The 21,690-nt window shown below is 47.3% G+C and overlaps 3 protein-coding genes across 5 annotated transcripts; 2 read left to right on the top strand and 1 right to left on the bottom strand.

Moving 5' to 3' along the window:
- Positions 1–1,074: 1,074 nt before the first annotated feature.
- On the top strand, positions 1,075–4,110 carry fpgt (fucose-1-phosphate guanylyltransferase). The gene is made up of 4 exons (XM_003973973.3): positions 1,075–1,278; positions 1,639–1,806; positions 1,890–1,982; positions 2,461–4,110. The coding sequence occupies exons 1-4, from the start codon at positions 1,206–1,208 to the stop codon at positions 3,855–3,857; spliced, it is 1,731 nt and encodes a 576-aa protein (XP_003974022.2). The 5' UTR covers positions 1,075–1,205; the 3' UTR covers positions 3,858–4,110.
- Positions 4,111–4,219: 109 nt separating this feature from the next.
- On the top strand, positions 4,220–11,971 carry tnni3k (TNNI3 interacting kinase). Of its 3 annotated transcripts, none has more exons than XM_003973974.3 (25): positions 4,220–4,472; positions 4,651–4,759; positions 4,844–4,929; positions 5,116–5,213; positions 5,592–5,702; positions 5,785–5,883; positions 5,959–6,097; positions 6,262–6,406; positions 6,485–6,589; positions 6,683–6,777; positions 6,903–7,052; positions 7,125–7,208; positions 7,284–7,340; positions 7,478–7,570; positions 7,642–7,699; positions 7,793–7,987; positions 8,330–8,434; positions 8,549–8,601; positions 8,899–8,951; positions 9,594–9,726; positions 10,079–10,188; positions 10,514–10,573; positions 10,687–10,856; positions 11,324–11,403; positions 11,555–11,971. In XM_003973974.3, exons 1-25 carry the CDS (start codon positions 4,340–4,342, stop codon positions 11,632–11,634), a joined length of 2,601 nt encoding a protein of 866 aa, XP_003974023.2. In that variant the 5' UTR covers positions 4,220–4,339; the 3' UTR covers positions 11,635–11,971. The 3 variants fall into 3 exon arrangements, with proteins under 3 accessions (XP_003974023.2, XP_029684460.1, XP_029684462.1); XM_029828600.1 differs by having other exon boundaries at positions 10,684–10,856; XM_029828602.1 differs by lacking the exon at positions 4,844–4,929 and having other exon boundaries at positions 10,684–10,856.
- A 132-nt stretch (positions 11,972–12,103) lies between these two features.
- Positions 12,104–20,479, bottom strand: erich3 (glutamate-rich 3). The gene is made up of 14 exons (XM_029828599.1): positions 20,292–20,479; positions 19,749–19,842; positions 19,231–19,356; positions 19,037–19,108; positions 18,670–18,798; positions 17,655–17,813; positions 17,330–17,530; positions 17,038–17,218; positions 16,765–16,951; positions 16,244–16,452; positions 16,036–16,170; positions 15,625–15,954; positions 15,087–15,218; positions 12,104–15,016 (listed from the first exon to the last, which is right to left on the bottom strand). Exons 1-14 carry the CDS (start codon positions 20,309–20,311, stop codon positions 12,465–12,467), a joined length of 4,527 nt encoding a protein of 1,508 aa, XP_029684459.1. The 5' UTR covers positions 20,312–20,479; the 3' UTR covers positions 12,104–12,464.
- Between the last annotated feature and the right edge of the window lie 1,211 nt (positions 20,480–21,690).

Raw genomic sequence — 21,690 nt, 5'->3', positions numbered from 1 at the left:
TGCAGCTAGTAACTCCACGATTCCTCTGTGATTGGCCTACTGCTTCCCTAATTCTCAGAAGGTCTCAGAAAATTAAGAGTTCTAACTGAAACTTAAGTGTCAAATTGAAAAATCAGACACACTTTTAAATATGAAGTGCTCCTGCCTTCTGTGTCAACACCAGGGTCTGTGAGCAGGTTGTGTCACTTGTGACTTCAAACCTCATTCATGCTCCTTCGCACTCTCTCTCTCTCTCTCTCTCTCTCTCTCTCTCTCTCTCCCACACACACATACACACACATGCATTTGCACATACAATCACACACACAGCACAGTCGTCCATTTGTATTGAAGGAAGGCAAGGAAAACAGCAACACACACACAACTCTGGGCCAACATTTACAGTATGTCACACACTGTTAGCAGGTAGCACTAACTTTTAGTCTGTGGCTTATTTCCCTCTATAATTCTTAGATTTTTTCAGTGAATGCCACTTCTGTGTACCATTTATGGCTACATCCTCCCTCAAGGGTGTTTGAGCCTTAAAATCTTGGACTGCAGTGTTTAGTTAATATACTGGTAAATTTTTAAGAAATTATTGCACATGCATGAAGTTGTAAGTTTTAACCAGCCCTGAGATTTTACAGACTATACAGCAGCCATAATTCTCATTTACCTTCATGACTGGAGTGTTATCTCCATAGATCATCACAGTTCTTTGTAGGATAAAAACGGTCACTTCCCCAAAATAATTATAAACTGACGGAATTATGTGAACTTGTGTTTTTAAAAATAAAGATTCTTTTCTATTTTTAAGTTCTGAAATGTCATGAATGACAAAAGTTTAATATCTTTACCCAAGGTGATTAAAGTCAGAACATTCAAAAAGACCTATAAATGTAAACAAACGTTGTTTGAATAAATATAAATTAATGAACAGATTGGTTACTGTTTAGTTTTTAACCAACGGACAATTGAGTCATTGTTTTCTGCTTATCGAGCAAAATTCATTTTATAATGTCAATAACGTGTCAAAACTGAACAAAACACGCATGCGCACCACAGACGTGTGCAGACGGAGAGTTCTACGCATGCGCGGAACTTGCTCCAGGAAATGTGTGAGACCGGTACAGAAAGAAGCTGCAGAACCTGTCCGACATCCTGGGTGAATGTGATCAAAGTGAAAAGACAACTTTAGGCGCAGCCACGACTGTCTACACGGCAACATGAGTGAGGAATATGCGAAAAAGTTGCGAAATGCAACAAGAGAAAAACTCAGGAAATTTAACTCTTTGCGAGGTGAGAGCCGATGTTCAGTGGATCTTTTAATTATCGGATTTTCTTTTCAGTAACTGACGTTTATATAAAGAAGTCCCACGTATTGACTTTTTAAATGAAGTTAATTATATATAAGTTTGGTTGTGGCATCACCCCGACCTGGACTCTGCACACCGATAGCAACAATAAAAACACGACCTCTCCTGTACCAGGATCTGATTATTGATTTACTGCTTCTAAATCTGAGGAAATAGATGTTTTTATTTGAACCACGTTGATCTAATTGTCTCGGTTTCAAAGTCTGACAACTCATGACAACTCCATTGTGTTTTCCTCTTTTCTAATGCAAAATACACTCACGTGTGATTTTAAATTTCAAAGGCAGAGAGGTGCAACCTGGCGAGTTTTGGGATGTGGTGGTTCTGACAGCAGTGGACCGGGATCAGAGGGAAGCCTACGAGCTGCAGATCGCTGAAAAGGTGAAAAGGAAGGAGCTTCCATTTGGTGCTGACTACAAGATCTTCTCAGATCCACCCGGGTGTAAAATCGGTGGGTTGTTTAGGCATCCAGGTGCCACTGACAAGCTCCAAAAACCAGTTTTACTGTTCCTAATTAGAGCTTGTCTTCTGAAGGAAACGGTGGCTCGACTTTGTACGCTCTGCAGCAGCTGAACGACATCTACGGGGAGACTCTGAGCAAACTGAGGGTCCTTCTCGTTCATGCAGGTTTGAAGTCATTTTTAGTTGCTAAACGTTGACTATCCACTGTCCTACTGTACCAGAACCACCTTTTGATAAAGTATTTATTGATAGACGTGCAAAATTGTGATGACATTTGTCACTTTAAAGAGGTTATTAGCTTTAGAACAAGCTGTGTTCATGTCATGACTTGCATATTTACATTATTATGGCAACCAAGGTAGTTTTCTCTGTCAACTGGACTGGGTTTCTTCTCTTGAAGACGTTTCGCCTTCTATCCAGAAGAAACCCAGTCCAGTTGACAGAGAAAACTACCTTGGATACAATGACCTGGATGACTGAGAATTTACACAGACATTATTATGGCAACTTTAGAAGGACAAACATTCCACCAAGCAGAGCTCCTTTGTCTGTTTTGTTGTAAGTGAGGGCTTCTTCAGTGCACCGGAACTTAAACACATGGAAGGGATGTTTTTGGCTTCAATTCTGTTTCCTCTCCATCCAGGGGGCTTTAGTCAGCGTTTGCCCATTGCCAGTGCTCTGGGGAAGATCTTTGCTGCCGTGCCGCTGGGTGACCCTCTCTACCAGATGCTGGAAATCAAACTGGCCCTGTTTGTAGATTTTCCTTCTCGGATGAAGCCAGGTGTGCTGGTGGCTGCTGCGGATTGCCTGGAGCTCTACTGTGTCACAGAAGACGATGGCGCCCTTTTCGACAGACATGGCTTCACAGCACTAGCGCACCCCTCCTCACTCATTACTGGGACCACCCACGGAGTGTTTGTATTAGATCCCTCTAAAAGGTCTGCTGACCTGGACGTGGAGAAGGTCGGCTGCCTGCGGTTCCTGCACAAGCCGAGAATCGCAGAGATGAGAGCTAATGGCGCCGTTCACAGCAACTGCCTTTCTTTACCTGACACGGAGTTTGTTTACACTGACAGCACTTTTTACTTTGACTTTCAGACCTCCAGGTCTCTACTTAACCTGCTGAAAGAGTTGGAACCCTTGACATGTGAGATTGATGCGTACGGGGACTTTCTCCAAGCTCTGGGCCCCAAAGCCACCATAGATTACACCGGCAACACTGCAAACGTCACCAAAGAGGAGAGCAGTTTGGTGGAAACCCGTAAAAGGATTTTCCACCGTTTAAAGGGTACTCCCTTGAATGTTCTGGTACTGAACAACTCTAAGTTCTATCACCTAGGTACCACATCGGAGTACATTTTATACTTCACTGAAGATGTGGTCCTGCGGAGCGAGCTGGGCCTCCTGTCTTCTGCTTTCAGCCTCCCAGTTAAGGAGAACCCAGACGAGGTTTCGGGAGGTGTCGTCATGCACAGCGTCCTCCACCCCAGCTGTACCGTAGGAGCCCGATCTGTGGTGGAGTACTCCAGGCTGGAAGCAGGAGTCTGCATAGGCCAGGGCTCCATCATTAGCAGCTGCTGGGTCAGTGAAGGCCTCTCGGTGCCTGACAGAATCCTGGTTCATTCACTGTGTGTGAATTATGAACGGCGACCCCGATTCCTTACAGTCATTTTCGGGATCGACGACGACCTGAAGCGCCGATCCGAGGCGCCCAGGGAGGAGCTGAAGCTTTTTGGACGCAGTCTGGCAGAATGTCTGTCCCACTGGGAGCTAGGAGACGAGGCAGTGAGGTTCTCCAGAGATGAACCAAAGTGGAGCCTGTGGGAAGCGCGTTTGTTTCCCGTTTGTCCCGATCACCAAAGCTCGTTCTCAATGTCCCTGGCGATGCTACGTTCGGTCCTGAGTGGCTCCACGTTCAGGCTACCCAGTAACACCACACTGATGTCTATAGACGAAGCTTTGCAGAGCAAGAACCTGGAGGAGATGTTGAAGTTCAGGAAAGGACTATACGATGAGATCAGACTGTCAAAGTCAACCTGAGGACGTTAAAGGACCAAACTGGGATTATTCAGGAAGTTAGAGCTCAGGTTTAACAGAGATATCAGCTGTTAATCGGCATCTGTATCATTTTTCTATCTTCCTTTCCTGACTTGGTGTGACTTTATTCTGGGTGTGTGCGTTTTTAGGACCTCTTCTGGACTGTTTTTTCAACTAAATCCAAAAAAAGAATCAACGATTCACAGTCAATCATTGTAATTGCAATAATAATGAAATAAACCTTTTTATCTCTGTCCCATTGGTGTTTTGCCTTCAGTGCGTGCGACCTCCTACCATTTTGACTCACTCTCAAACAGATTTACGTTGGGAAAAAAATAGTGTGTTTTGCAAAGGAAACTAGCAAAATAAGCGACAATGTGACCAAGCGCGGGAGAAGTCATGCCTGTTCACATTTGGATGGATATCAGTTGTCCCTGTTGCTGTTTATTTTTAGCGCACAGCCGTGATCCCCCCTTTATCTGGACATGTGCAATTGTGGCAGTGTGAGATACCGGATCACTGTTTTACTCCAGGGAGTTGGACAGCGCTGCTCTTTTTACAGGACAAGAATCACATCCATGGGAAATTACAAAACCAGGCCATCCCAGACGTGCACAGGTAACCACAACGTTCCTGCCTGTAAACGGTTGGTTGAATGTGTCCAAGCTTTGAAACGGTCCAAAGTGATTTGAATCTTGGCAAATGAATGACAGAGCTGAAGTACAGGTGATCATTTTGGCAAGTTTATAGCGTTTGTTGTGCTTTAACGTTGACCGTCGATCATTTGGCCATAAAGATGAGTGGAAGAAGAAGGTGGGAGAGTCGTATGCTGTGATCATTGAGAAGTTGGACGATGACCTCCAGCTCAAAGACAGCGAGCTTGTGGATCTCAGACTTGCTTTCAGGTGATTCACCGACGCCTCCTGAGCGTTCGTACATTTGTGTGTCGGTTGTCACACGTGGGTGATGTCGGTTTTCCTGTGGCTCAGTTCTGACGAAGCTTTCCAGAAAGTGAATCTGAGCTACAGGACTGAGAAAGGGCTGTCGCTGCTGCATCTTTGCTGCGTATGTGGAGGTATGCCTGACCGCTCCAGCTATTAATAACTCTTTAACAAAAGTGGGCGGGAGGATTAAAAGGAACTGACGGACATTTTTAGACGACGATGACCTTTGACATAGAACCGTAGCAGGAGTAAACAGTGCATTTAAAACACATTTTGATGTGATACCGCATAAAATATACCTAAATCTTTTTGCACAGGCAACAAGGCCCACATCCGCGCGCTAATCCTGAAAGGCCTGCGTCCGTCCCGACTGTCCAGGAATGGCTTCACCGCCCTCCATCTTGCTGCCTACAAGGTGGGAGTTCGAGAGCAGTGGCGCTGTTTGGTTTTCTTTGTCGTTTGTTGTTGAACTGTCCGTGTTTTGCCACAAGGCGGCGTGCGAGTTCACAAAGGCCTCAAAATTCTGACGCGCTGTTTACGCAGTGATGTGGAAGCATAGATATGGCTGCAGAGTATTAGTCAGTAAACAACAGTCAGGCCCGCCCCAAAATCATAAACACTCAACAACACAATTTTTTCCTGCTTAATCATGACACAGGATAGTTTACCTGCTGTAAGTATTTTCTGGATTGAGCGTGCAGAGTTGGTGAATGTTACCGGACCCCTCTGTAGCTGTGGAAGATGCTCTCATGTGCAGCCCGGTCTCAAAGCCAGACATGCTTCTCTGCTGCAGGATAACGCCGAGCTGGTGACCGCGCTTCTCCATGGGGGGTCAGATGTGCAGCAGGTGGGCTACGGTGCCCTCACCGCCCTGCATGTGGCCACACTGGCTGGCCATCATGAGGTGGTAGCTTTTCTTTTCTTTTTTGTTGTGAAAATTGGTCAGGAAGTGTCGCCTTTCTTTATGCTGCCATTTTTGTCACCAGGCAACAGATATCCTCCTGCAGCACGGAGCTAACGTCAACGTTCAGGATGCTGTGTTCTTCACCCCGCTGCATATCGCCTCTTGTTACGGCCACGAGCAGGTAAACCCCAGTCCCGTGCGTGTTTTTAAGCTGCTGACGTGTGGCTCTTGCTAAGGCTGTTTCTCTCTGGGTCAGATCGCAAAGCTGCTGCTGAAGTTTGCGGCGGATGAGAATGTGAGCGGTGAGGTGGGCGACCGTCCTCTTCACCTGGCCGCAGCCAAAGGTTTCCTGAGCATCGTCAAACTGCTGCTGGTGGAGGGAAGCAAAGCCAAAAGTGAGCTCAAACACTCCCACAAGGAATCACATTAAGTCTCTCTTCCCTTCCTGTGAAAAATAACCTTGGTAACACCAGCCCAAGGGTGAACTAATCATTTATGCTGATTTCAAACAGCCCACAGTACAGGGTCTGATTTGTAACCCCTTCTCTTCCGCTCCCAGTGAATGCCAAGGACAACGAAGATCACATTCCGCTCCACTTTAGCGCCCGCTTTGGTCATCATGAGGTGGTCCGCTTCCTCCTGGAGGGCCAATTTGACGTGCAGCCACACGCTGTCAACATCTATGGGGACACGCCGTTGCACTTGTAAATGGTTTCCGGTGTCTATGTACAAGTTTGTCATGTGTGAGCCTTAATGCTGTATGCACCTCCACGTGTCACCAGGGCTTGTTACAATGGGAAATTTGAGGCGGTGAAGGAGATCGTGCAGCTCTCTGGTACAGACGGCCTGTCGAAAGAGAACATATTCAGCGAGACCGTACTTCACAGGTACAGCCTGACATGCTGCGTCATCCAAAAAAAATTTTGGGTAGCTTAATGTGAGCTCTGCTGCTCAGAGGTGATGCTGAATCTCCTCCACAGTGCGTGCACCTATGGAAAAGACCTGGAGATGGTGAAGTTCCTGTTGAGCCAGAACGCAATGAGCATCAACCACCAGGGCAGAGATGGACACACAGGTGACTCTTTTAAATCTAGAAGTGACACAGCTGAGAGGTCCTGTGAATCTTTGTGCCTTCCTGAACACCATATAAGCTCTTTTTGTGAACGAGCCATAGCGCCCATCGCTGATTCATCTGTTCAGCTCTGCACAGTGCCTGTTTTCACGGACACATCCGCCTGGTGCAGTTCCTGCTGGACAACGGGGCAGACATGAACCTGGTCGCCTGTGACCCCAGCAGGTCCAGCGGGGAAAAAGATGAGCAGACCTGCCTGATGTGGGCTTATGAAAAAGGTGCAAAGAAGAGTTTTAACCATCAGGTTGTATTTGGAAAAAAAAGCTTAAAACTAACAGGGGGACTTTCAGGTCACGATGCCATCGTCACCTTACTGAAACACTACAAACGTCCCGATGACTCTCCCTGCAACGAGTACTCCCAGCCGGGAGGGGGTGAGTCTTCTCTCTCCAGACATTAAACTGTGAAACTCCTCGCAATTAATCCGGGTTCTGGATCCGTCTCTTCAGACGGCTCCTATGTTTCCGTCCCTTCTCCTCTGGGAAAGATCAAAAGCATGACGAAAGGTAAGCAGATGGAGAGAAGTGATCTTCACTCACAGCTCAGCATGGTTTATAGGACTTCTGATGGTTATCGCCTCGGATTTATAACTTGGTTTGACTTAAGCTCTACATTCCTAAGACGAAATCTTTCATCTCTTCAGAGAAAGCCGAAGTGCTCCTCCTCAGGGTCAGCCTCCCGTCGCAGTTCCACCTTCAGCTGTCCGATCTTGAGTTCAACGAGATTATCGGATCAGGTAACTGATCATAATTGTCTGTTAATTCCGTATTTCATCATTAGATATCATCGGATCTGTCTCCCCCTCAGGCTCCTTTGGCCAAGTCTACAGAGGCAAGTGCCGAAATAAAATAGTTGCCATCAAACGGTACGCAGACGTCAATCAAAACTCCTGATCCGACACTTCGCTTCTCCCCTCTGATGGGAGGATTACTGATCCGTCCTCTGCTGTTGTCTGCAGGTACCGAGCCAACACCTACTGCTCCAAGTCGGACGTAGACATGTTCTGCAGAGAAGTCTCCATCCTGTGTTGCCTCAATCACCCCTGCATCATCCAGTTTGTAGGGGCCTGTTTGGATGATCCCAGCCAGTTTGCCATTGTGACCCAGTACGTCTCCGGAGGCTCGTTGTTCGCTCTGCTGCATGAACAGAAGAGGTAAGAAAGGGGATATTTTCAGTTCTCTAATAATAACTCCAGCGCTCGATGCTTGCTTCCGTGCACAGTTTGAAAACACCCTTATTTTAAGACCCCAAACTACTTTAAGGAGTTATTCAAGTGTCCGACACATTTCCCATCATCCTCCTCGGAGGCGTCTCCTCACCAATTTCTCCTGCCGGCGTCACCATTGATCTAGAGCTGAGTGTTCAGTTAACTGTGTGACCAGGTGCCATCTTTATAGACCTCCCTATTGATCTGTGTGAAGCAGCGGGTGTGATTGGCAGGGACCATTGATCCGGCTGTAAGTGGCTGCTGCTTTAATTATGTGTCAATGGACAGGCTGATCGACCTGCAGTCCAAGCTCATCATCGCCATCGACGTGGCCAAGGGTATGGAGTACCTGCACAATCTCACCCAGCCCATCATCCACAGAGACCTCAACAGGTGGGCACAACAGTTGCCTGTTGTTTTTTTTGGGAAGGGGGGGGGGGGGGGTATTGACGGGCAGAAATAACATGTTAGGACTACCATTACGTGCACTACATTTGATCTTTGCAGCCACAATATCCTGCTGTATGAGGACGGACATGCAGTAGTGGCTGATTTTGGAGGTAAGACACATTTTTATGAAACATGAAATAAGGCTACAGTTTTTAAGTGAACAATATTTGCAGTTCACAGGTAAACTTGCAGAAAACCTGTCTGGTGTCACAGATAGGGAAGCTCAATAATGTGGTCCAACTCTATATAACAATAAATGAAAACCCATAAACCAGGGTTTCATTAGCCTATTTCTGAAGAACATGTAAAGGCATCAGATCACATTATGACAAACATCTGTTTACATCCTGTCATTGAATGCTGTCACGTAAACAGGACCATCGACTCACATGTTCTTCACTCTGCAGAGTCCAGATTTCTGCAGTCTGTGGACGAGGACAACATGACCAAGCAGCCGGGGGTCAGTGCTCTCATGTCTTTTTCAGATCATTTTTAGATGAGTCTTCCTAATGTCACAAAGTTCTTTTTTGATGCTTTATAAAGCAGCATCAACAGAGAGAAAGGTTCTTGTTGCTAGTTACAAGTACATTAAACGTAAAATTTCACTTGACTGTTTATTGTTGCCCAACCTAAAATGGGTATAACGTGGATCTGGAAACAAACCTGTACCCGAAATATTTCAGTGTTTATTGGGTTGTAATGTCGTTTCAAAACCAGAGAGGGCGCTCCAGCTCCTTAAGTGCACACAGAGCCATGGAGGAACCTTCCATGTGGTCTAATTACGTGGACTGATGCTGAACGCACACTGAGTGTAAATAAAACCCTAAATAAAATAAGAGGATTCATTTATGCTGCTATTTGGCAGGAGGTGATGTTAAAGCATCACCTGACTCCTCCCATCCATTACCAGGAAGGAAAAACCTGCGTCCTTGCAGATTTGATCCCATTGTGCTGACTCATCACAACATTTAAGCGCTCGGTCTGCACTTTGGTGTTAATCGTGCTTCAGCTCTTGGGAATTGGCTGTTATGAGGAAGTACCTGTCCTTGCTGGTTGCTGTTTATGAAAGTAATTGTGTGTGTATGTGTGTTTGCACGTGCAGAACCTTCGCTGGATGGCTCCTGAAGTGTTTACGCAGTGTACTCGCTACTCTGTGAAGGCAGACATGTTCAGCTATGCCCTCTGCCTCTGGGAGCTGTTCACTGGAGAGATTCCCTTTGCTCACTTGAAACCTGGTAATAAACAGGCAGTTTAATTTGTTAAATTGGTTCAGATCATTAAACATCAGCAGGACATGAAATCACAAAGTCACGACTGTGCTGACATCCATAATCAATATAGCTGTTTTGTATTTAGCGTGTGTAAGTGTGTATTTAGGTCAGGTTTTAAGCCTAGGTGTGTGTATTATGGTCAATTTCTGTCAACAGATTTCTAAAAATCGCACACATTGGTCCAATAAAGCAACAACTAGACCAATTCTGACACAACTTAAAATGAAAACACAATACAAGCACAAGTCGCAGCTGTGATGGGTTATTTTGAAAAAGCCTGAAGAGATAAATACCAAACTGTTCCGTGTGTCCTCAGCTGCAGCAGCAGCAGACATGGCCTACCACCACATCAGGCCTCCTATTGGTTATTCCATCCCCAAACCCATCTCTGCACTTCTGATGAGAGGCTGGTACGCCTGCCCAGAGGTAAATGGCTCCAGTCCCTTTTTAGCATCTGATCTAATTCCGTGTCATTATCTCTGACAGAGAACTAATGAACCTTAACGTCCCCAGATCGTAAACCACTGCACCCTTTTAAAAAACTAGCATTTTCCCCCCTCCTTCATTAAACAATCTCCACAATGGATTAAATATGTTGCCATAATGTTTCACCTGCAACACGCCGCGCTGTTTTTAAAAGACATAACTGGGAAATTGGTGGCTGTGATCCTTCTCTTACTAAAGAAACCTTAAAAGATAAATCCAAACTGTGCAGCGTTGCAGTAATGAAAGCTGGTTGTTTCCACTTCAGGACAGACCCGAGTTCTCAGAAGTGGTTTCCAGCCTGGAGGAATGCTTGTCCAACGTGGAGGTGCCCAGTGGTTGTGAACGTGACACTGAAATTTTACTGTAATACCACACATCCTTTCACAATTGACCCCATGCCTGCTTGTGTGTGTGTGTGTGTGTGTGTGTGCGCAGCAGCTGATGTCTCCAGCCTCCAGCAACAGCAGCGGCTCCCTCTCTCCCTCCTCCTCCTCTGACTGCCTGCTGGGCCGCGGAGGACCCGGGCGGAGCCACGTGGCTGCCTTGCGCTCTCGTTTTGAGCTCGAGTATGCGCTCAACACCCGGGCCTACGCCTTCTGGTCTCAGAGGTGAGAAAACACAATACACACAGTGCACGAACAGCCTTTGGACTGGTAGAAACCCACCAGTTTGGTCAGTCTGACCTGTTGCCTGAGCGGCTGCAACAGTGTAACCAGTGTGAGGGCTGGAGTTGCTTGGATACCCAACACATGAAAGGAAACGCAATACAACATGCATGATGTTGGGTCTAAGAGAAGCCGTTGTGTTTGTCCGTATGCATCTTGTGTGTCAGCTGAGACACAGCCTGGTTACAGTTGCTACGATCCCACAAAACAGGAAGTGCTCACCTGGCTCTCCATCAAATACCAGAAACTCTCAAGTTCTGTTATTACTTACTGTTATTACTATTATCCTCTTTTTTAGAAACAGTGCAGGGGGAGCACTTTTATCTCCATCTTTATGATTGTAAATCAGTTGTAGTGTATTCGTGGCAGTACCTTGCATGAGGAGTGCGTTGATTTTATTTATTTTTCAGTGAGCGTCGCCGTGCGTCCGGGGGGGTTTCACTGGAGGAGGTGCGGAGGAACATGCAGCTTTCCCCGATCGATCGCAACGGTTCGTGCACAGAATCAAAATGGCCTCAGCTGCAGAGCAACGCTCATTGTGACACTGTGCATGCATCAGACATTGTGTTGCTTTTATTTGTTTGTGTTAAAAGTGCAGGATTTATGAGGACTGAAAAACCCCTCTTGCACGACTCTTTCAGGCTACGTTTCAGATCCCATGAGCACAATGAGGTACTGCTCGTCCTTCAGCAGCGGCGGCAGCTTTGAGGACAGCAACTAATCCTGGAATTCTTAACCGCTGTTTTATTTATTCATGCCTCTTCCTGTTTCTCACAACCGATTTTAACTAAAACTGTACAGTCCACAGATAACAGCAACATGTTAAATACTCTGAACTACACTGTATTTTGCTTTACTGGATACTTTTGAGAGGAGTTTATGAATTACTGATTTATAACAGCTTTATTGGGTAAAACAATGCATGTAAACTGTGGTTGTTTGGGTTATTTTTTATTCTGTTGAAGCCTTTAGATCTTGTAAATATACAATTTGGTTAGTTTTGCCTGCATCGCATAAGCCTGTGTGATTTCAAAGAACAAATAAAATCAATAAAATCCTAAATGATCCTTCTTTCATCCTCATGATCAGCCTCAACCAGGTGAGAAGACAGTACAAAAAAATCCTAGCATGATTCATGGGGCCAACAGTTTGGTGCTGCAGTTTTTGACCAGAAGCTGCCAGAACAAAGGAGCTAAAAAGCTGTAAAGGAGTTTAAAGATGGATGCTGCACTGCTGCTGCAGCTGTCTGATGGCAAATCCTGCATCATGGCACTCGTGCCCAACTGTAAAGAGCAGCAAACGCAGTGGATGAATTATTCAATCGTTAGTCTGCATGAGTGGAAGCGTATCTGTTTACAGTTAGCAACCGTACCCGAAGCCTCCCTCTGCTATAAACAATAGGATAAGATTGTGCAATGGGGACCTGTCGAAGTGAAGGGGACTATAAATGAATGAAATGTCATTTTTAGTGTAGGCTGAAGATTGTCTAAATGCTTAGATTTTTAATAAAATATCTTTCCTACTGGTTTTATTGGAACTGCAAGCGTCACTCTATTGTCCGTTCTGTGTCCTCACAGCAGCCAGCAGAGGGTAGGAGCTTCGACCAAAGTGTGTTTCATTCAGGGACGACACGCTCAGACGGTCTTTGCTGTGTCGGAGGTCTTGGATCAGCCCTACGTCTGTGGTATCTGGTAGTTCAGGTGCACGCTCCTCTGCTTCCCCAGGCGTTCTCTCCCCTGTTAACTCAGCTGCTACTGTTTTTTCCTTCACCTCCCATATTTCTTCTGCATTTTCCGGCTCTTCTGCACGAGATGAACGCTGGCTGTGAGGCTCAGTTTCAGCTTGCTGGTCTCTGAACTCTTCAACCGGTGTTGGTTTTCCCTTCAGGTCAGGGTCTTCCTGCTCCGATTGATGCTCAACGCTGCCTCTGGTGACCGAATCATGACTCTCTGCCTTGTCTTTCACTCCAGGTGTGGAGACTCTGTCCTGCTCAGCGTTATTTTCCATAAAACCCTCTTGGTCTTTTACTTGCTGCAAGGATGTCCTGCTTCCTTCTGACCCAGCAGGAAGCCCTTTTGTTAACTCTTCATCACCGGGTTCATATCCCAGCCTCAGGTCCCCCACCTCAGTTGCCTCCTGCACTCCTGCCTCCGGCTCTTTCTCACGTGTGTGGCTAGTTTTGAAGATGTTACTCTCCTGCTGTAATTCAGTAGTTTCCTCTTTGCTTTGCTCCTGGTCTTCATTCTCCACCACCTTCAACGGCTTCACTGGGCTCATCGGCTCTGCAGACTGGTCGTGCTGGGTTACCCCAGCCTGTGTTTCCTTCAAGTCGTCCAAGGGTTCGACAAACGTCTCGAAGAACTTGGCCACCTGGTGCGTGATCACCCAGTTTGAGACCAGGTCTACATTTTCTTCTGTGTTTCCGATCTCTGTAATTTCAGGATTCGCGGCGCGACACTCTTCCTGATCTGGAAAGGATGCTTGAGGGTTGAGCACCACGCTGGCTCCCTCCTCCGAGGCCCTGCTGGGCTCCGTTTCTCCGCTCTCTCCCCTGAGAGCAGTGAGATCCGTGACGGCGGACAGCGGATGTTCCTCACTCTCCGGCATCGCGATGGAGATGTCAAACGTAGGAGCTGTGCCGGTCAGAAGCACGGGGGTTGAAGACTGTTCCGCTGTCACCTCAGCCAGGACCTCTGTGGTCAAGATTTCATCGTCTTGCTGTGGAACATTGCAGCTTTTCTCTAGTTCTGTCTCTTTTATGTCTGGTCCTGGTCCGTCTCCAGAACCAGCATCAGGGATCGTGGTGTCTAATGACTCTGCAGTGGATTCTTTTGCCACTGCTCCCTCTTCCTCATCAGGTTTTATCTCATCACATCTGTGCGCTGCTGTTTCAGCCCCCTCTGCATCTCCCTGAGCTACTGCTTTGGACGAGGTCTCAGCGTTCTCAGCGTCCATTTCTCCCTTTTCCTCCCCACCTGAGGCCTCCTTTACAGTTTCCTCTACTTCTATGTTTGCTAACTCATTATCTGGCTCGACGGTACTTCCTTCAGGGTTTTTCTTCTCCTCTGCTGAGTCGGCATCTGTGTTTTTCTCCAGTTCACCTGCGCTCGGTATCCCTCCCTCCTCTTTTTCGCGGTTTCCAGTGTTGATCTCCGTTTGCTCTTCTGTTTGCTCTTTTTTAACCTCTCCACAGGTCTCACTCATCGTTTCACCCACGCCTGTGGCTTCTTTTTCATCTTCCTCATCTCCATCCTTGACACATGCGCTGTCTTCCCCTTCATTTGTTTTCAGTGACTGATCTGTTGTCCCATCAGCTCCCACGCTTGCGTTGGTTTTAGTCTCAGCGTCTTCCTCTCTTCTCTCCTCGCTACTGTGACTATCTCCTATCTCAGGTTCAGTCTGCTTCTCTTCAGCTTTACCTTCAGATTTCTCCTCTACCTCATCAGGTGTCTGCACAGACTGTTCTGTCTCTTCTCCTGCTGTTTCTTCCTTATCATCCCTCTCAGCATTTGGAGCGTCCCTACTCATTTCAGTGCCTCCGCTCTCCTCTAACACGTTTCTCCCGTTTCCCATTGTGAGTTCTGCGTTTGGTCCCGTTGGCCCGTCTTCACCGTCTTCCCGTGGCCTCTCCTCTGTATCTGCTACAGGTGCCTCTACAGAGCTGAGGGCCTCTTGGCCCTCTGAGAGCTCCATTTTCATCTCCATTGTCTCCTCCCCCGTCACCGCCGCTGCCCCCGCATTATCCTCCATCGCCGTCTCATTTTCAGCCTTTTCATTTGGCGTCGGCGTTGATGACTCATCCCCCTCGCTGTCTTCGGCCTCTCGTCCCTCTTCGTGAGTTTGTGTCCCATCTTTTGCTGCTGCTTGCTGTTGAATCTCTGAAGACTTGTCCTCAGTTTTGTTTTTAGATGCAGGAGGCAGACTTGTGTTTTCTGCCTCTTCTGATGGGGCTTCTCCTGCTGTAGCTTTAGAATCACCAGTGTTCTCTTCTGGTTTTTGTTTCATGTCATCCTCAGGCATTTCCTTCTCCTCCTGAACCATTGAGTTACTTCCAAGGTCTTCCTCATGTTCTGTCTTCTGTTCTGTACCTGTCACAGGTTCCTCTGCAATCACAAATGGTACACTTTAGCCTGCAATGTTGCAAAGATTGTGGGAAACATTAACCTTTGGTACCTTTCTTGTCCTGCTCGGGGCGTTTACGCACATCCTCCTCATCTTCGGTGCTTGTGTCGCTCAGCTCAGGCTCCGAGCTGTCCTGGGACTCCTTCAGGATGGCCTCGGCTAGCTTCTCCTGCACTGATTTGGCTTGAGATTAAGGAGCAAAAAGGATGTTACTCAAGGATTTCAGAAGGATCTCCAAGTACAAATAGAGAAGTGTGTAACAAGATAATAATAGAGCACAGAAATGGGGGGGAAGCATCAAGCACAATCAGGATAGAGAGAAACATTAAGACTCATTTGAAAAGAACGTGTGTTCCGTTCAATCAATTCTGACATAGAATAAAATAAGTCAGACAAAACAGTGATTGTCATTTTCCCACCATCACATCTGTACAACAAAGCCTTAATTAGACTTGAATATCACAGCATACTGTGTTAATTACTTGCTTTTTCTTGCTTGTTTGTAATGATGGGGGGGGAAACTGCCATTAAAGATGAATCCGTGTTCTCACTCAGCTGGAAGTTCTAGTAATAGCTGATTTCTGCTCACCCCTCTCCTGTTCCTCCTCCTGTTTGCTCTCATCTGCCATTTTTCTCTCATCATCCGAGGTGTCAGCGTTTGGTTGATTCTCGGTCCCCGAGGGGCCGGTGGAGACCGAGATGTTGGTCTCTGTGCTGTCCTCCGTGCTCTTCTGGACCTCAGACTCTTTGGGCTCCACCTCACTGGTTTCTTCTGGATATGTTCGAGCTCTTTCTTCTGGGGGAACATCAGTTCCTTCATGATCGGACTCTTTCGGTCTCTCGATGTCAGTTTCAGCGTCGCTCTCCTCTGGGTCGCTGCTGGAGGAGGAGGAGCTGGAATGATGGGATGTGATGTCTTCTGTGGAGGAGAGCATCAGCAAACACAACTGAATGAAAGTCTGAACGCTGTCGATGTGCAAGAATGAGATTTTTTACTCGCCATCGTTCCCATTGTCCTCGGTCTCAGAGACATTTCTCTTTTTGATCTGACTTTGAGGGGACGAGGACGTGTTCTCTCGTGCGTCAGCATCGTCTGCAGGGCCTTCATCATCTGCTTCAAAGTCTTCCTCATAGCCTGTGGAGGGAGACTTGCTGAATCACTGCGCTGCAGCATCTCTCCGCTGTTGTCTGTTGTGTTCGTCTCTCACCCTCTCTGGTTTTGGCCCTCACAGCTACTCTTTCCTCTCGGCCTGGAGTCTCTACATCTTCTGGTTGGCTGGTTTCTTGGAGAAGATTGTCTGCTTTCTGTGCTTTAGGAGGAGCCTTCAGGCTGATGTTGCTGTCTCCTCCTGCATCCTCTCTCACTCTCTTTGGCGGAGGGGTGGGCTGTTTGTCTAGTCCCATCGCAATGATGCACCTGGGGGAAAGGCCACTTTAAAGCAGCACCCCTTGCGTGTCTGGTTACGTCTGAGTCAATTAGCAACTATGTTTTAATGCGTATAACCGTTATCTGATAGCAGAATCTAACAAACAGCACTCGCTTGTGCACCCTCTCACCCACAATAACCACTCAACACATCAGGTTGCTGTTGGAGTGGCTTGTGAAAGGGTCCCTGGTGCATTTCACGCATGAAATCCGACCAGACTTCACGAAACGACTGTGTGTCCATGTAACACATGTAAAATCATTTTCCATGCACGTATTTTAGAAGGCTCTTTTGGACCTTACTTGTAGCAGGGAGACGCTTCCTCTACGCTGCAGAAGCCGAAGTGTCTGTGCCGGCCCCTGAGCCTGGAAGCCCTCCTGTGCTTAAACTCGCAGCAGGAGCTCAGCCTCTCCACCTGCAGGCCGTTGAGGAAGAAGGTCAGGCTGAAGGGGTAACCTCGGTGTCTCCTTGAAACGAACTGGAACGTTTCTAGTATTTCCAAAATCGAGACGAAAATGAGTGGCTCAGTGCGCCCTAAATGTGGAAGGAGCTCGGCGGCGGACGCTAGCACTGACCTCCCCCGTGGAGAAGGCCTTTATAGACGCATAGATTCTCTCCTCCGCAGTGCTGCTGAAAGACTTTGACCTCATCCCTGGTGTCATGGAGGTCGTGAGAGAGGTGAACCTTTTTGCCAAAGTAGATCATGTTTACAGTCACTCTGCTCTGTTGCACAGAGCTCTTCAGCATGGGGGGGTCCTGGATGGAAATAAGAGTTTAGAGGTATCCTTTAATGTCACAGTTGATGTGTGTAACTATGCAGATATTTGTGCCATTCATTAAAAGACAGTATGTGTAGGAATTTAGGACCTCATTGACTTTGGCTGCAGTGAGGTTGGACGGACGCAGTCGCCGTCCTCTGTGAGCGCTGCTAGCAGCGACCTTCACCTCCAGCTCTTTCCTTTTTGTGGGTGGAGGCACTGGGGTGACAAAGGTGTTGATGACTGGGAGGCAATAGGGCGAGATGCCACGCGAGGCCTCCAGTCCCGTCAAACGTCTGTTCGACTTCATCTGGCAGGGAGGCGAGTCCCAAAGCGAAGGCGGACAGGATTAGTGTTGCTTCGGAGAGGAGAAATACACCCTACCACACAGCCACGATTAAAAACAGACAACCACAGTGCTCTCAGGGCCTCACAGTGCAGCTGAGCGGCTGATCGTTCTCATTGAAGGAGTCGGGGGGTCTGTAAGGGGAGCTGCGCCTCAGCGAGGCCGTGGTGCGGTTGCTATGGAGCGGCTTAAGGCGCACCGGCCTGTGCATCTTCCCTGGAGCCGTGTTGGGGCGGGACGAGCCCGGCTGCAGCACACACATCGCATTACACACACATGACACACTAATGATGTATGTGAGTAGCATGATGAAAGACAAAGCTAGGATGTGAGATTAGCACTAGTGTCATTTTTAGCACTTGGGTTGAAATCCTTTCATGTCATTGTGCAGGGTGTTATTATCCAACACGGACGTCATTACACAAGTGATCCCGTGCTTCCCTGCACTACTTTGACCATCACTCATCATATCTTTGTTAATAGATTTCAAACAAGCCTCTGCTTGTTGAAGTGCCACTTGTTTGCAGACTCCAGAGGGAAACTTCCCAGGGTAAACACGGATCAAGGCTCGGATTATTAGCTCCCTTTGTTCTGGCATTGCTGTCCCTCCAAGACGTCTAATCCCGAAGCTTCTCCTGAAAGGCCCGTGTTTGCGTGCAGAGCCAAATGCCGAGAGACGTCTCTTCAGACTCAAGTGTCAACGCAAACACGCGCGGCGGCGGATAATGAGCTGTGTTACAGGCACACACCGCTGAGCCGTGACCGACTGAGCGATTCACACTGCGACTGCTGGATTTTTGCGCATCAAACATATCATGGATCCTTTTCTGACACATTTCTGCTTCATTCAACAAATGCAGCCACACGAACTTTCACACAACCCCAATATCTTTAAATATGTTCCTGATGAGCGCACCGCCATAATGGCTCTTGCTTAAAGGTCAGGTCCTTCAAATAAAAATAAAACACCGTGTGGTGGCCGTGCTGTAATCAAACGCCTCATTTTTAAAGTCACTTTAGGTCCTGATTTAAGACCTTTAAGACCTTTCTGGAACCACGAAGGAGACCTCACACAGTAAGGAATGAAACAGGCTCTCACTCACAGACTCGGAGGATTCGGAGCGATCCCCCTCTGGAGCCGACCGCTGCTTTCGAGTGACCCTGGCGCCCGTGGGTGGGCGCGGAGACAGAACGCGCACGAAGTCTTCCTCATATCGTTTAGAGCGCTCCAACTTGCAAACAAGAAGTTTAATTCACACTTTTATCTCACAACAGGATCGTTCAGGTGTGCCTGGTTTATCCAGGTGAAACACGTCTCAAGCCCTGGGTGATGCACTTTGACCTTTAGGTCCAGACACAGAAGCTTATGGGTGTAATTGTAATTTGAATAAAATGTGAATTTAATGAAATGAATCATTAGCAAATGATACCGTAGGGCAGCACACCACAGTCGAGATGGAAATGATGTACCTTGATCTTATGTACTCTTTCCCTCTTTGCAAACTCCTCCAGCTTCCGTTTGATCTCTATTTGATGGTCCCGCTGCACGAGAGAAGCGCAGGATCAGATTAGCTTAATCTCTTATGCATTATGCAGATTCACAGATTCGATGAGTGAGACAAAGTTTTTTTTCGCTCCCGTTCTGGCCCCAGCACTCCTCCCACCTCCATCTCCAGCACCTTGTGGAAAATGGCCTGGGCCAGGCATTCTCGGACGTGTCTCTGGTGCTGTCTCTGGCTCAGCCGGTGTCTGTACTCCTTGTCTGGGACAATGCGTCCACTCCGGGTGATCTACAGACATCAGTGGTGTCAGTGCTGCTGGGTCAGTGAGACAGTATTTCTGCCTGTCGTGCTAATGCACAAGTAAACTGATGGATGCTTGCATGGATGGATGGATGGATGGATGGATGGATGGATGGATGGATGGATGGATGGATGGATGGATGGATGGATGGATGGATGATGGGTGGGTGGGTGGATGGATGGATGGATGGATGGATGGATGGATGGATGGATGGATGATGGATGGATGGATGGATGGATGGATGATAGATAGATAGATAGATAGATAGATAGATAGATAGATAGATAGATAGATAGATAGATAGATAGATAGATAGATAGATAGATAGATAGATAGATAGATAGATAGATAGATAGATAGACGTGAATGTTCCTGGTACCAGTCCGGCTCTCTGCAGGTGCCTCCTGATCCGGGTGTTGCTAAAGTATCCGGCCAGATGTTTGTCTGTTAGACTGTTGTAGGCTGAAATAAGCCTGCAGACAGATGTGGAAATAATGACTGGAGCCTGTTTAACATGATCCATGACATTAAACATGCAGAATCTCCAAACACAAGGCGCTTCGACTTTGTGCCTATTATTATTATATAGCTATTATTATGCAAAACTTTAATATGTAATAGTTTAAAGCAGTTTTAAGCTGCTAGTGTTGATCTAGTCGTGTTAATCAGTATTTAGGTGTGATTCAGTTGTTTGATGAGAAAGCAGAAGAGCCTCTGTTGTAAAGTTTTAAAGTTAAGTAAAGTCCAAAAGTCTGGTCTGGTGTGTTTGTGTAAATGTTCTGAAACACTCCAACATTCAGAAACTTAATAAACATTAAAACAACTATGTTGTCAAAAAACATAAATAAAACCAGACGTGTGATAAGGTTTAAGTATGACCTGCATCTCTGACACCCCCCATCAAGGATAAAGTTGCACCTACCCGGGGTTAAGGTGACTCATGGCTTTTGGCTGGAACTTTTTTTTTTGTTAAAAAGCACCCACAGACATCCCGGCCGGAGCGCCGCCGCTGGAGGAGAGGCCGCCGGGTCGTCTCCGGGAGGCGTCGGAGTCGATGTCCGCAGCCGAGCGGCAGAGAGCGACAGTAAATTCTGCAGAGCCCGACCGACCCTGCGCTTCACTTCCCCCGGAGCTGCGCTGATGACACTCACTGGTTGCCATGGGAGATCACGTGACGATGCAGCACAACGGCACCGGTTTTTCCTTACATGCGGTGTCAGCAGCAGCGGAGCGGCGTTGGTGTCGCGCGCGGCAGCACTGAGAACAAAACGCCAGGAGTTAAAGTGGCAAAACTACCTGTTTGTGTCTCTTTTGGGACGTTTCTACGGTGGGATTTCTTAAACAGCTCCGGTGGGTTCAAGTAAAACTGCTCAAGCCTTCTTGGATTTGAGCTATTTTACTGTTGCTGTGGCAACATTTGTAAATGATCAACATTAACCCAAGGAGTCATGCGCTGCCCTCGACACACGCCAGGTTGACCTTTATCCAAGGTCAGGCCTGTCAGCAGAGCAAAGCCACCAGCCAGTAGTTCTAAAGGGCCTCCGGACCGGCGCCATCCTCGGAGACAATCACAGCTTCAGCGGGCCAAGGTGCCAACGGCCCGTCTTCATCAGGCGTGACAGTGGCCCAGTCAGACAGGGTCTCGTCAGGACAGGGTCTCGTCAGGACAGGGTCTCGTCAGGACAGGGTCTCGTCAGGAGAGGGTCTCGTCAGGACAGGGTCTCGTCAGGACAGGGTCTCGTCAGGACAGGGTCTCGTCAGGACAGGGTCTCGTCAGGAGAGGCCAAAAGACAACAGAGCAGAGGTCACTGCTGCGGACGGGTCTCTGAGTATCTGAATTTAGGGAACTTTGTCGTATGTGGCTGATGTCTTTCTGTTCCCAGCTCATCAAATCTGAGCTCTTTGACCCAAAAGCTGCCCTGACACTGACAGTAGAAACTCACGGCTTTGGATAAAACCGAATTTTGATTCCCAAGTGACAATTGAAACAGCTGAGATGACACAGATCCTGTTTATTCTATTTTTTTCCAAATAATTTGCTTGTTAATTCACAGATTATTGAAGATTAATACTTTGTTTAACCACAGCTAATATGAGCTTGGACACATTTGTCTCATCCAAGAAGAAGCTTTAATACTCATCGTGACTGTTGCACAATGATGCAGCTCTGCTGTGACTGAAGTTGAAGGTTTCGCCTCAGTTAATGAGTTTGCGTGAGCCGGATGAGCTCGCAGGAAGGTCCTTTAGCGCCATCTTGTGGGAATAACGAACATTTCTGGGATAAAAAAGGATGAATTGTATAACTAAATTGTTTATAATGC

This window comes from Takifugu rubripes, chromosome 20 (genome assembly GCF_901000725.2).
Source record: "Takifugu rubripes chromosome 20, fTakRub1.2, whole genome shotgun sequence".
NCBI lineage: Eukaryota > Metazoa > Chordata > Actinopteri > Tetraodontiformes > Tetraodontidae > Takifugu > Takifugu rubripes.
The sequence above is the reverse complement of the archived record's forward strand: the minus strand, read 5'-3'. Positions and strand labels throughout refer to the sequence as shown.

Excerpts from the sequence above, each read along its gene's own strand:
- fpgt (XM_003973973.3), top strand. The coding sequence starts at position 1,206 with ATGAGTGAGGAATATGCGAAAAAGTTGCGAAATGCAACAAGAGAAAAA. Across the intron at positions 1,807-1,889 it reads TCCACCCGGGTGTAAAATCG|GAAACGGTGGCTCGACTTTG; the intron begins GTGGGTTGTTTA and ends TGTCTTCTGAAG. Across the intron at positions 1,983-2,460 it reads GGTCCTTCTCGTTCATGCAG|GGGGCTTTAGTCAGCGTTTG; the intron begins GTTTGAAGTCAT and ends CTCTCCATCCAG.
- tnni3k (XM_029828600.1), top strand. The coding sequence starts at position 4,340 with ATGTGCAATTGTGGCAGTGTGAGATACCGGATCACTGTTTTACTCCAG. Across the intron at positions 7,341-7,477 it reads GATCAAAAGCATGACGAAAG|AGAAAGCCGAAGTGCTCCTC; the intron begins GTAAGCAGATGG and ends TCATCTCTTCAG. Across the intron at positions 8,602-8,898 it reads AGTAGTGGCTGATTTTGGAG|AGTCCAGATTTCTGCAGTCT; the intron begins GTAAGACACATT and ends TTCACTCTGCAG.
- erich3 (XM_029828599.1), bottom strand. The coding sequence starts at position 20,311 with ATGAGTCACCTTAACCCCGG. Across the intron at positions 17,219-17,329 it reads CTGCAGCCAAAGTCAATGAG|GACCCCCCCATGCTGAAGAG; the intron begins GTCCTAAATTCC and ends ATTTCCATCCAG. Across the intron at positions 16,171-16,243 it reads GAGGGCCAAAACCAGAGAGG|GCTATGAGGAAGACTTTGAA; the intron begins GTGAGAGACGAA and ends CTCCCTCCACAG.